Genomic DNA, 14251 nt, shown 5'->3' with positions numbered 1-14251 from the left:
AGAAAGAGAGAAAGAGAGAAAGAGAGAAAGAGAGAAAGAGAGAAAGAGAGAAAGAGAGAAAGAGAGAAAGAGAGAAAGAGAGAAAGAGAGAAAGAGAGAAAGAGAGAAAGAGAGAAAGAGAGAAAGAGAGAAAGAGAGAAAGAGAGAAAGAGAGAAAGAGAGAAAGAGAGAAAGAGAGAAAGAGAGAAAGAGAGAAAGAGAGAAAGAGAGAAAGAGAGAAAGAGAGAAAGAGAGAGAAAGAGAGAGAAAGAGAGAGAAAGAGAGAGAAAGAAAAGAAAGAAAGGTCCACATCCTAACATTTTATCAAGCTTGACTGGGTTTGTAGAACTTTTAAAGAGCATCCATGAACTACAATAAGAGGTTAACACAGCCTTTCTTTTTCACCCCCACTTTGAGCCCTGTTGATGAGAGCAACACCCTTCCTGCCTGGGGATGATGAGCCCAAAGCTGGCCTTCTGGGGGCGCTGGTGTAACTGCTGCCTGGGCTGGCCAGAATGTGCTGTGTGCCTGGCCTTCAGGACCTCCCAGACCTGGCTCTGCTAAAGCTCCCTGCCCCATCAAAGAAGCAGTTGAGCTCAAGGCAGACCAGCAAGAGCGTTTGTTGGTGGTGCTTGTCAGGGAAGAAACCTCCAATTGTTGGAAATTAGATCTATCAGGTTATAGAATCTGTTAGTAGTGGAAATGGGGAGCTCACTTTACTGTCTTACCTGCAAGGTTTTGCTTTTCTTTAAATAATTTTTTAATTTAACTTGATTTATTCATCTATTTCAATTTGACCAGAGAGGGACAGAGAGAGAGTGAGAAAGCAAGCTGCCAGGTCCGGGACTCACACTGTGGTCATGTATGGGAATCTGGTGCCCTTCACCACCACGCCACCTGCCGGCTCCACCCGCAGAGGTTTTGCACTTAGTTAAATTAGCAGCACGGTGAACCCTCACTGTAGCATGCAAGGCCAAGACTCCATTTCCACATTTGTACGTTTTTAAAAAATTTATTGCCAGAGGGTGCATGCATTTCCCAGAGGCAGACAGACAGGGAGAGAGGGAAAGTGAGAAAGCAGACTTGCTCTTGGGAGATGATCGTGCTGTGTTCCTGCCTCCTCATCTTCTCTCTTGTCGAGATTGTGGGTCCACGTGCACACATGTCCAGCAAGTTTTTCAGGCTGCCAGATCCAGGACTTGAACTGCACCATTGACCGTGTGGGCTCCAGCTGCCCTAACCACCATGGCACAGGCTGGCCCATCACATATTCTGTTTGATTTTCACAACTATGTCCCTGCAATTGTCATCTTTGTTACCTGTTAGTCCCCACTGGTGTCTTACTTCTTATCCTGGCTATGAGATAAATCCCAGAAGTAGAATTAGGTCAGAAAGGAACAGTGTCATTACTCTCTTCTTGTGTAAAGTGATCTTTAGTTACTACAGCAATACTTGTTTATTTGTAATAATCATTGAAATGATAAACAAAAAAAAGCAGCAGCTCATGAAGGGGGCCAGCAGGTGGCATGGTGGTTAAGGCACTGGATTCCCACATGGCTGACTGTGGTTTGAGTCCCAGACCCACCTGCTTGAAAATCACCCCAGGTGCATGTGCGTGCATGCCCAGAATCCCTAGAGGAGACTCAAGGAGAAGGGATTGAGGTGTGGCCATTCCCCCTGGGGGATGATTTGTCACTTTTCCTCTCTCTGTCTCTATCTCTCTCTGGCAAGCACACATGCTTTATGACAAAAATCTAAAAATAAATAAATAAAATCATGAAGTAAAAAGCATGAGTAGTCTCCTTAGAAAAGGCATAAGAGTGGGACCAACAGTTGACGTAATAGCTATGTCGTTGAACTCCCATGTAGTTGACCACGGTTCAAGTCCTGGACCTGGTGGCTTAAATTCACACTGGGCGTGTGTGCGTATGTGCCCAAGATCCCAAGAGGAGAATGGAGGAGAAGGGATTGCGGCATGGCCATCCCTCCAGGAGGTGATTTCTCACTTTCTGACTCTCTGTCTCTTTCTGTCTTTTTGGTGAGTGCACGTGCCCTATAGCAAAAACCTCTCCAAAAAAAAAAATAGGAGTCTGTGTGACACATTACCCTACATTGTGCTCTTCTCCCTTTACCAATCCATCTTGGATGATTCATGGCTATATGTTATGCCAAGGCATGAGTAGACTGCCCACTTTCAGCCAGTCAGTGATCAAGAGGCACTCAGAGTTAACAGTTGGGGACCGTTCTGAGTAATGAAGGCAGATGCACCTGTGCTGTCATCACTTGTGTATGTGCACCTGTCTGAGTCTGTATGCTAGAGCTTCCTGAAGCCCTGCTTTCTCCCGCACGTCTACCACTTCCTGTCATCTCTCTTACCTGCTAGTCCGCACTGGCATCTTATTTCTTATCCTGGCTACGAGATTAATACCTAGAAGTAGAATTACTGGGTTGGGCAAATTACAAATATAAAATGCCCGGGCCTGCAGATGGGGTAGTGGTTACATCACTGGACTCCCACATGGCCAACCATGGTAAAAGTCCCGGATGCAGTGGCTTGAAAATCACACTGAGTGTGTGTGCGTGCGTGCGTGCCCAAGATCCCAGAAGAATGGAGGAGAAGGGATTGCAGCGTGGCCATCCCTACTGGAGAATGATTTTCTTACTTTCCCTCTTACTGTCTCTCTCAACTGAGCATACATACCCTATGACATAAACCTCTTATATGTATTTATTCATATATATAAATAAATACATAATAAATATATAAATTATATATATATATAAATATATAAATAAATAAATAATGTGAGTATTGTCAGATTGCTCTCCAACATACATCATACTCCAAAGTAAAATCCCTTTTCTTTTGTGGTCAGTTGAAGGACCCATTGTGAGAAATGCACAGTGTTGCTGGATTACTATATTTCATGGGCAAACATGCAACAAGTCATTCCCACGCCATTCCTCCTCAGATAAGGAGGTCAGCCCACTGGGAGCCAAGGATTGCACATCAATGGAAATAGAGAAGAGGATTCCAAATTTTAAATAAGCAATAAAATAAAATACAAACCAACAAAACAAATAGAATGCCTGCTGTCCCTTAGTACAGTCCCTGACCCGGGGGATGGCGCCGACCACAGGATCCACGCTGGTGGTAATGGTCAGGGCAGTGCCGGTGGAGTCTGGGGAAATGCTGCTGGTTTTCATTATCGTCATTGTTGTTAGCACGATGTTTCTTAAGCAATCATGTCTGCTCTGCAGTTTGGCATAATCCTACTGGTTTTCCAAATAGGTTGCCATCTTTTAAATCAGGCATTGTATAAGTTTTGCCGATGATTCACAGCATGGTTCTGGAGTTTTAACTATGCCTTCAAGAGAGAGCTCAGTTTACACCAAGATTCTTGGTCTGGACAGCAGAGGAGGCCCGTAAGCACAGCTCGCTTTACCCAAAGTCACGTGGGGCTGCTTCGTGTTGGGTCTTTGCCTACGAAGGTAGACTCATTGCTTTGTTTTCTGAGAACTATTTCTTACACTCTCTTGCTAAGCTCAGAGCCAGCAGAATGCAAATTTTTATTATATTAGTCTAGTGTTTTTCCTTTGAAAAGCTTCAGTTTGAAATTAAAGGCAAAGATTGATGAAACAACCATGGGTCTGATCTCAAGAGACTAGATTCCTGTCCTGGCTCCAGTGCTGGTTCTGACTTTAGAGCTGGTTGGAGGCTTCTGTTTGGACCAGATCAGCATCTCCAGAGGTCAAGAAGAGACCCCAGAGCTCTGCAGGGGCTTTGGAGACCTCTCTTGAACCTCAGTGAAACTAAGCAAAACACTTAACAGGTCATCTGTTTTGTCCTAAATCAGAGATGCTCAGTTAAATGCTCACAGTGGCCAGGCAGGGTACTGAGCAGGAGAAGCAGCTCTGTGTAGAGAGGGGCCAGTGACAACTGCCTTTGGCCATAAGAGGCTGGATCTTTGCTTTTTTTTTTTTTTCCTTTTCGTTTTCCCAAAAGAAGCCAGAGTAGGGGCCAGCAGGTGGCATAGTGGTTACAGCACTAAATTTCCACTTGGCCAACTGCGGTTCAAGTGGCTTGAAAATCACACTGTGTGTGTGCACGTGCCCAAAATCCCAAGAGGAGAAGGGATTGTGATGTGGACATCCTTCTTGGGGGGTGACTTCTCACTTTCCCTCTCACTGTCTCTCTGTCTGTCTCTGGCATTTGCATGTGCCTGGTGGCAAAAATCATAGATAGATAGATAGATAGACAGACAGACAGACAGACAGACAGACAGACAGTCTCCTAATTCTGGGAGTCATATTCTTGCTCCCAAATGTGACTCTAGAAGTGGTGTGGGAAAGAACAAGGGGAGCGAAGACAGGCCAGGGTCCGTCACCTCCCATCCACCCAGGAAGCCTGCTTACAGGAGCCGTGATGAATGAAATGACTGCCTGACTGGACACACCTGAGCACAGACTGAGGTTACGGTGTAACAACGCGCAGTGAAACATCTCTAAATTGGAAATAAACCATTGTCTAAAGTCTGACTTTCAAGTTACAATACCCAGATTAGAGGATATTTGTAATTAAAACTAAATCTTTGGACTAGCTCTGTGGCCTCATGGTTAAGACAGTTGGATCCCACATCATCAACCATATGGTTCAAATCCTGAAGCTGGTGGCTTGAGAAACACACCCAGGGTGTGTGTGTGTGTGTGTGTGTGTGTGTGTGTGTGCATGCGTGTGCACGCACATGCCCAAAATCTCAAAAGGAGGGAGAGATGGAGAAAGAATTGTAGTATGCCCGTGCCCATGCCCATAAAGGGTGCTTCTTCCTCTCCTTCTGGCGAGCGCATGGGTCCTTTTGCACAACAATGAACAAACAGAAAAATGAAATCCTCATGTCTACAACCAGCTGTGAACACTCAGATATCTTTATTCATTTATGTATGGAGTTGAACGTTTCCAGTACTGGGCTCCGTTGGGGCATGGCCAGGTAAAGACCCGTCATCTTTCCCTGGCCAACCTGGCAATCTGGTGGAAATCAGCCTCACAGCCCTCACCACACAAGGTAGCAGCTAACCCTGATTAGTAAAGACTCGGAAGGAGCAGTGGGGGTGCCTGAGCCCCAAGTCTGGGTGAGCTGAGGGGACATCCACCTTGATGCCACATGCCAGGCATCATTCATCTAATTAAACTTCATGAAACTCGGTCCCAAGGAGGTGGCCAGAGGTCCTCACTTGGCCTGCTGAAGGAGTTTTGTTTGGATTGTGAAGTGTTGATCCTCAAGCTGTTTTAGTTTTGAATTAAATTTAACCCTCCGAATTCCTTGCCTTTCTTTCATCAGACTCTCAAGCACCGCCCTGGCAGGCGGGTCATGCCTTGTTTCAGAGCTTTTTGGCCTCACAAAAAGGAGTGGAGAACGTGATAGAAAATGAAAGAGCTGGAGTTTTACAATGTTCTCTGCCCTTTGGAAGCCCAATGCGTAGAGGGGATAGAGAGCGTTCCCACTGGTCTCTTGGCCACAGACTGTGCCGCTCATCCCAGTGAATTATCTCCTACAATCATGCCAGACACCACAGGTGGTGAGAGTGCCCTGTCCTGCAGCCTGTCCTCACCATGGGGGGACATGGTGAGAGTCTTTTGGTGGCATTTTTATTCCCAAGAGGCAATATCCTGCATTTCCTGTGCCAAAAGGAAAATGGTTGAGGATTTGGTCCAAAACTGGATGATCCTTGTCCATATGTGTGGAGCACACCCAGACCCGTGATACTGCGGGCCTCGCACTTCAAGTGATTATCTGTGTTGTGAGTCCACATGGAAAAACAACCACCAGCAGCGCCATATGGTGTATGAGATCAAAGGCCCCAGTTTTGCATATATTTCTAGCTGACGGTACTTCCGATGTCTTAGATGTGTTCCTGCAGATGGGAAGCATGAAGCATTGAAGAGGTAAACCACACGTGTGCGTGGGCCGTGCGTGTGGTCTGCATGGGGCTGCAAAGGGCGTGCCGCTCACCCGTGTGTCTGTCTCCCTCTCAGGTTCGCATCTTCACGTACCTCATTGGACGGGAGGCTGCTTTTGCAGACAACCTCAAGTGGATGGCCTGTGCCAACAAAGGTGGGTCCTGCCCGGGAGTTTGGCCCTGAAGAATGGCCCCTTGGTTGTGCAAAGCTAGGAACCGTCGTGAGAAAGCAGAAAGTTCTAAGAAAAGGCTGTGAATTCTAAGATAATGTCTGGATTGTGGTTTTTGGTTTCTGTGTTCATGTTTTAGTTTTTGCTATGGGTGTGTGTGCTCACTGGCAAGAGAGACAGAGAGGAGGGAATATAAGAAGTTGCTCCCCAGAGGGCATGGCCATGCCACAGTTCCTTCTCCTCCATTCTCCTCTCCAGATCTTTGGGCACACACATACACACTCCTAGTGTGATTTTTAAGCCACTAGGTCCAGGACTCAAACCACACAGTTGGCTATCTAGGATCTAGCACTTTAACCTCCATGCCACCTGCTGGCCTAGGTCTAGTTGTTTCTAAAGGATTTCCTGATAGACTTGTAACAGGGTCTCCCAAATGAGGTTTAAAAATTTTAAGGACACCATCAAGTGGAGTGGTTGATTTCTCCACACTGCTGCTTAGTGGCTGAGTGATCTTGGGAAAATTACTACAGTAGAGATGTTCTCTGTGCACTAAACATCTGTGTGTCACCATTCCCAGGCCTCTGGAAGTTAGGTGGGGCCTCAAGCCTGGTTCTGGCCAATAGGCTATGAGTGAAACCAACCTGAGTCACTTCTGGGGTAAAAGGCGAGCTGGTGTGGTGGTATTGTATTGTCTCCCTCTGCCCTCGTGAACTCTGAAGCTACCTGTGCCAGGTGGAATAGTCATGAGCTGTATCAGCCTTTATTAGCCTGGATCCCTGAGTGACCACATGGAGCAGATGCCTTTCCCAGGCCCCTGCCAGTTGCCAGTCCACAGCGTATATACCGTATACATGACAAATACTCATTGTGTTCAGCCACTGAGATTTCCTGTTTGGTATAGTCCCATAGCATAACTTTCCCTGTATAACTAATTAAATAAGTTATCTTTAACTTGCCTTAATGTTCTAATATTTAGAGTGAGAATGGTAGTAATTCTTCTTTTAACTCTTTTTTTAATTGACAAAAGATGTATGCATTTATGGTATATAACATGACGTTTTGAAATATGTATATGCTGTGGAACGGCTAAATCAGGCAAATAAATGCATACATTGCCTCACACCCTTTTTCACTTCTCGGTGGTGAGAACACCTTAACTCTGCTCCTAGGGGCCAGCAGGTGGAGTCATGGCTAAGGCACTGGAGTCACACATGGCTGACCGTAATTCGAGTCCTTGCAACAATAGCTTGAAAATCACACCTGCCACATGTACATGCGTGCCCAAAATCCTGAGAAGAGAATAGAGAAAGGATTGCAGCGTGGCCACACCCTCTGGAGCGTGATTTCTCACTCTCTCTTTCTTCAGCAAGTGTGCCCTCCCTGTGGCAACCAGAGTTGCTCCCTGAAGTGAAGTTGAGAAGTGTTTTAGAGAGAGAGGGGAATGACTCAGATCTCTGAGTGGGAGAGAAGGCTCGCGTCTCATGAGAGACCAGAGATGTGTGTTTTTGCTTTGCTTTTTCTTTTCGGCTCCTGTCTCCATGTCTGTGACAGTCTTCTCTGTAGCTCAGTCTTCCTTCCTGTGGCACACACAGAGGCAAAAATGCCCCCTGCACACACACAGCCCACACGTGCCCACCCAGATACCCAACACACGTTGTAGACAGGGCATCAGATTGCAAAGGAGAATTCATATCTTCTCCATTTGAGATCAGCCAGCCATTTAAGTTCTAATTTCAAGTCCACCTTCCCACTCCTCCAGAAGAGATTCTGACTCCCGTTTTGAGCCAGTCTCTCTCCCTGTTGAATACAGCATGAGCAAGATTAAGTCCCCAGCCAAAATTTTTAAAACTTTTAAATGAGAAATGTGCTCTCCCGGGGCACAGCCCTTAGGGCGGCGAGTGTGGAGAGCGCGAGAGTAGGTGCAGAGCCAGGTATCACCTCTGCCCATCCTTCCCCTCCCTTGGCTTTGTCTTTCATTATCTGCTTCTGTGTGGAAGCCTTTCAGGCAAGTCTCAAGGTCCTCACCTAAGAAATGAAGGGCCGATTGGTGGAAGGCTTTTAACACTCCCTTGGAGCTCTAAGAGACACATTCTATGGTTATGTTAGTTTATTGGCTGCCTAGCTCCACTCAAAGGGATCTGTGATGCTTCTTGTCTCAGAGTTGATGCATTTGGCTTCGTTTCACAGAAAACAAAGGAGGAACGTGGTCTCCTCCAAGTCAGGAGGCCATTTTTGAAAACAGTTTTGGAACTGGGTTGGCATTTGAAAACCTTAAGCGAGCTATACTTTGCCCATTTTCCCCCCTTTATTCTGTGGTCTTGGTGGGGGGAGAAAAATTTCTTTTCCATTTTTTAATTTTTTAAAATGTGCCGTTATTCCTGCCACATCGGATTGCAGTTCTGCCCATCAGCTAGTATGCATTTAGTCATGGGTTATTGTTTTTACCACTGTCTGTGTCCAGTTGATGAAAATTACACAAATTGAAGTCTTGTCTTAATCAACTAATATTACACCATAATTTAGTTTTAGTCATTGTTTATACGAATCTTTGAAGCATCCTTTTGAAGACAGTTTAGTCAACACAGAATATTTCAAGGCCTGGCGATAGAATATAGCCCGTAAGATTTATAAGTTCTGAGTACAGCAACTCAGAAAATCCAAGGAGGTAATAGTAGCTGCTTGGCCGGATGGGCGGTTGGATTCCACAATGATTCTCCTTCTCTTCTTGTCCAAATCCAGTTATTTCCTTCCCTCCCAAAGTCAGTCCCTCTCCATAGTTTCACCTTCCTCACTGTGCTTCTCTTGGAACGGGCCTTAAGAATAAAATGTCATTGTTTGCCACTCTTCAAAGTAGCAGTTGCCATCAAAATGTTAGGTTCCAGCCATCTGTGTCCATGTAAACATTGGCTTCGTGTTGCGTCGGTTATGGGGTTTTAGACCACGTAACATCGGTGAGCAAGTATTCTCCTCTGGTCATTAATTAAATCATTGTTTATAGTCTCAGATTGTTATAGTATGGAGGCAGCATAACATTTTTCATCTCAAGTGACATGCTCTCCAGACACCCCCCCTTACATAGTTTTGCCCTGACTCAGCCAAGTTCCTCAGTGAAACGAAGCATTCGGGGATCAGTGCAGACCCAGGGAGAGCCCTAGGAGAAACCCATTGGCCAACTGACCAGGTCTGACCACAGAGTGGCCCCAGGAGGGGGCACGAATTGTTAGGGTGATCATGTCATGCCTGGGTCAGTGGGCAAAGAACCTGTTGTCAGTGGAGAACCTGTTTATTGGAAGTCTGGTAGCCATGGAGACAGTTGGTAGCCAACAGACCTCAGACACCATCTCCCTTGGACATGGATTTCTGGGGGCATTTATACCTCTTGCAGGAGTTCTCTGCCTCCTCTAGTCTACTAGTAAAGTCCAGAGAGGCCTGGTGCTCACTGGGTTGTTTCATTTTATGTAGAGTAGGTCCTATCTGGAGGGACCGAACCCTAATGAGGCAAAGCAGCAAATAATTTTAAATTTGTTAAAAACAAGCATTGCCACTGTAGAATGGCTTGCAAAATTTAGAGGTCTGTGTTCACACTGTTGCATAAACAAGCAAACTGGGAAAACAAAAGTGAGGGGCTGACTGGCCCAGATAGTCCATAAAGCTGGGACGACCTTCTTGAATGTTCAATGTGCCAAGATTAAACAAGCAGCGGCTGATTCTCCTTCAGAGATCACAGTTAATGGAGTGTTTTCCAGCTGTACAAATAAAGAAGGGCCTCTGTGTTTGGGTTCTCAACCAATCAGTCATCGTTAGGTCCATTGCAAATGCTGCCCATGTCCCTCTTGGTTGTCTGCTTAACTTGTCCCTTATTGATGGGCTAAAGGTCATTCTCTCCTTATTTGAAAAAGAACCAGTGGCCTGAGCCCTCTTTGGAAGTCCAGGGGTTCAGCCTTTTTTCCAATAAAAAAAAAAAAAAAATTCTTAACCTTCCTTTCCAAGTATCATGTCTCCCAAAAGATAGCTTTAAATTAATGAGGCCAGAATGGTTACAGGTGGCGGTAGGAGAAAAGTGGCCATTAAAACTGTTTGTTGTTTGAGGACAGACAGAGGAAGGCGAAGTGGCAGTTCCTTGGATCCCTTTGTGTGGTTGTGTATTCTCCTACAGCATGAGAGTTTGAACGGTGAGGAGAATGGTGGCGCTGCTGCTGCTGGTGGTCATAACACCCAAGGATGAGCAGCTCCTCACTGAGTACTAGGCAGGGTGCTGAGACTTTTATGTATCATCTCCTTTGACCCCAATCAAAGCTTTGTGAACTATGTATTAGAACTGCCCTTATGTAGAGAAGAAAACCAAGGCCAAGAGAGACCACCACTTATTCCAGGTGGTAGAGCCAGGATTGAGACCCATGTGATCCTAAGCCAGCCAAAACTCTTCACCTGAACCTGAGGCTGTCTCTCTTTTGGGAGAAGAAAGTTGTGATTTCATGAAGACTCATGTGTCTCTCCAAATTTGACAACATCCAGATAGAGAAAATGAGAGAGTGAGAGAGGACATTAACATAACCATAGCTCCCGGAGACAGGAGCTGGGAGTCACACCCAGCCTGTGTGTTCCAGAAATGTGCTGCTTTGGCTTGTGTCGTTGTGTGGTCCGGTTCCTGACATTTCACCTCATGGGACTCAGGAGTCCCATCCTCCCGCCAAGACTGTGGGGCTCCCTGCCCTAGTTGTCATTCTCCCCATGAGTGCTTCATTCCAACTCCTTAGCTCTTTGGCTCTCAGGGCTCGACAGGCCTCTTGCTTGTTCTTTGTGAAGGTCAAAGATATGAAGGTAGAAAGCTGTTTTAAATTGTGCATCTTACCTGTATTAAGTGCTTTTTCAGCGGTGGGTGATATTCATGGGGAGGAGGAAGATGAAACAGAATCCTGGGAGAGCTTTTCAAGCATCCTGTTGTTCTGTAGGGTATGCAAACCAGTAAAGTCACCCCATAGACTTCACTGCCCCATGATTCTCATTCCACCTCGGTGCCCTGATAAGACTGACACCTGGATGCCGGTCCTCTGATTTTCAGCCTGCCTTATTTAAGAGGCAGAAAGTCTTTGGAAAGAGTCAAAGTGAAGCAAGGACCTCACCATGGGTGGCAGACAGCCAGGGTCCACCCACCAGGACAGAGTCCTGGAGCCATCCGTGACACCCTGTGTGTGGTATTCCTGCAAAGCACAGCATTGAATGGTGTAACCATGGAGCATCTCACACACTGGCAGCTTTGAGACAAGGGCCGCTTAAGACCAAGTGAAGGAAGGCTGGTAAGGCCTCGGGAATATGAAGCATCGGGCTGCATATGGTTTATCACACTGAGCGGCTGTAACCCTGAGTTCACAGAAAGCTGTGCAAGGGAATAAGGTAAATAAATTGATGCTACGTAGAAAAATGAGCGACCATTTGTAATAGGTGGCTAATTTCAGCATCCATTACTCCTTGGTAATTACCGAATGACTGCTGATTCTGTTTCCTTACATGATATATGAAGTCCAAAAAGGCACATTAAAGAAGAGAATAAACATTCGAGAGCGAGACTTAAATGGGGGAGTGGGAAAGGGGGAAGTGGAGGGGAAGTGGCCGGCTCAGAGAATACAGAGGGAAACAAGGAAAGCATCTCTGGTTACAACTGGAGATTCCAGATCTCAGAGATTTCCTATTATCCATCATTTGTTAGCTAAACCCATACGTTTGTGAGCTAAATGAAAACATTTAAAAACAGAAAGACTCTTTCAGAAAGGTACTGAATTTTAATGGATTGGGATCGAATTTTCATCAGTTTCACAGCATATATTATTTACATTATTTTTTATCAGTTCTGCTGCTTTTAAACTTTCATACAGCCGCACCTCTGGTCTGCATACTGAGGTTGGAATTGTGTCCTGAGTTTTGAGTAGACCTTTGGTGCTAGTTATTGCACATGGCCAGGAACCCAGGGATAAGCGCTTCTCCACTTAAACCTTTTCCAGCTGCAATACACCAGTAGTTCATTGGGGGACCCTGTTGGAGGAAGAGCTCTGAGCAGCCAGTCTGTCCTTTCCCAGCCAGGGAACAAGTCATGTCTTCAGTGGCCTTTTGAGAACAAAAGCTTTGGAATCTAGTGAACTTGGATTCAAATTGGAGGCAATCTGAGTGTCTGATCTTCTGTTTCCTCCCATATACAATGAGAATGTGAGTCGGGCTGTCATAAAGACCAAGGCGAATTCCTGAGGTGGATCTTCAGTGATGTTCCTGCATGGCTAATGGCTCCCTCTAGAGCTCCCATTTGTTCTGGAAAGACCACTTTCTGCAAGATGGGCATAAGGTTTTCTTTTTTCTTTTTCTTTTTCTTTTTTTTTTTTTAGGTTTTTGCCATAAGGTGCATGTGCTCACTGAAGAGAGACAGAGAATGCCAAAGTGAGAAATCACTCCCCCAGGGGGATGGCCACACTGCAATCCCTTCTCCTTCATTCTCCCCTCGGGATTTTGGGCACACATGCACACATGCCTGGTGTGATTTTCAAGTCACTGAAACCCAAACTCCAGCCAGCCGTATGGATATCCAGCACCTTAATCACCATGCCACCTGCTGGCCCCAGGCACCTGTTTTTAATATCACCTCATGGAGTGAATATTCCAGCCCCCCCCAAAAAAAAAAAACGAAAGAAAAAATATAGTGAACAAGCAAGACAGAATCGAGTGACAGATGAATCTTCTGAAAAAACCTAACCTGAGTGAAGTGGTAACGAGGGAGTCCAGACAGGATGATCAGGAATGGCCTCTGAGCTGAACCCCAAATGATGAAATGGGACTGTCTATGAAAAACTGCATAAAAGGCATTCCAGGCAAAGCGTATGATCTGTGGAGGGGGCGGGGGGATGAGCTTGGCATGTGAGAAGAAGGGAAACGAGGCCAGTAGGCTGGAACATGAGCAAGGGGGAGAGGAGAAGTAGTTGGTGATGAGCCCTCTGACTGCGTGAAGAGATGGATGAGGGCAGGGATTTGTGGAGAGGCTGTTGTGTTCTGGATGAGGGATGCTGGAGCCTTGGAGCAGATTGAGCAGTGAGGTTTAGGTAGGTCTTGGAGAGAGGGCCAGAAGAGCATGCTGGTGGATTGGGTATGGGACAGGGGGAGGTGGTGCCATTGGTCAAGATGCAGAAGACTGCTGGAGGAGGAACAGACTTGGTGAGGCAGGTCAGGACTTAGCTTTGGATGAGTTCAGCCTAAGGGTCAGCAAAGGTGTGTGGGGTACCCTGGAGGCTTTGGCTCTGTAACTCTGGGGAGAAGTCAGTTTCTCGGAACTTCTCAGAACATTGATGATAAGGAAGACCGAGAAAAGATGATCCCTGGGTTCAAGCCCCTTCTAAGTGGGTGATTGTTTCTCTTTCCCCTCTCCTTCCCTCTCTATGCTACTGACCTGTCTTTCCCATCTGCCTTTTGACATTGATCTTCTTTTTTCTCTTGGCCAGTTTTGGAAAACCTAAATCAAAGAATTCTACCCATGGCTTTGAGAATTCGATGTGGAGATACACACAACCCACAAAAACTCTTGGGAGATGCTGTCTTTATAGCACACAGGAACAGGAGTTGATCTCCACTATGAGGTGGTGTCCCAAACAGGTGTCCCGAACTTTGATGAATGACCTCAAAGAGGGATGCACACACTGACCGTGCTCCCTGGTCTCAGGCCACAACAGGTGCTCACAGTCTATTCCTTTGAGGCCCTGTTGCCCTGGGATGGGTGAGTTCTGCCTCTGGTCAGGAGGGTGGGGCAGGCAGGAGTGACAATGCATGCTAATGAGCACTTTGCTGAACTGGCCTCAGGAACCCAGAAGCCACATGCTCCCAACCTGGTTTGGGGTTGACACACCAAATTCAAAGCAGCTGGCCTTTGTTTGGAAATGCTCTGGGAGGGCCCCGGCCCTTTCTGGACAATGGAAGCATTGGTATTTCCGTAGCTATCCTGGGCCTTGATTTAGACACTAAGAGATTTTATAAGCACTTGTTGCTACTGCTTCAGTGGATCTGACTTCACAAGCTCACAGACCCTCTCTGAGTTGTTCAGCTAGTAAAAGGTGGTGTGAGAGGCATGGAGGAAGCGTAAATCTATCCACACAGTGCTCTCTGCTTAAAAG

General features: G+C 46.2%; 1 protein-coding gene across 1 annotated transcript in view; it reads left to right on the top strand.

Moving 5' to 3' along the window:
• Positions 1-14251, top strand: part of CACNA2D3 (calcium voltage-gated channel auxiliary subunit alpha2delta 3) — a 931343-nt gene that overhangs the window by 594557 nt on the left and 322535 nt on the right. The window contains exon 14 of the mRNA XM_006143064.2: positions 6014-6092. Coding sequence (XP_006143126.1) covers positions 6014-6092 — 79 coding nt within the window. The remainder of the gene's footprint in view (positions 1-6013; positions 6093-14251) is intronic.

The sequence above is a fragment of the Tupaia chinensis genome, unplaced genomic scaffold, assembly GCF_000334495.1.
Source record: "Tupaia chinensis unplaced genomic scaffold, TupChi_1.0 Scaffold000091_1, whole genome shotgun sequence".
NCBI lineage: Eukaryota > Metazoa > Chordata > Mammalia > Scandentia > Tupaiidae > Tupaia > Tupaia belangeri.
This window is presented reverse-complemented; position numbering and strand designations above follow the sequence as displayed.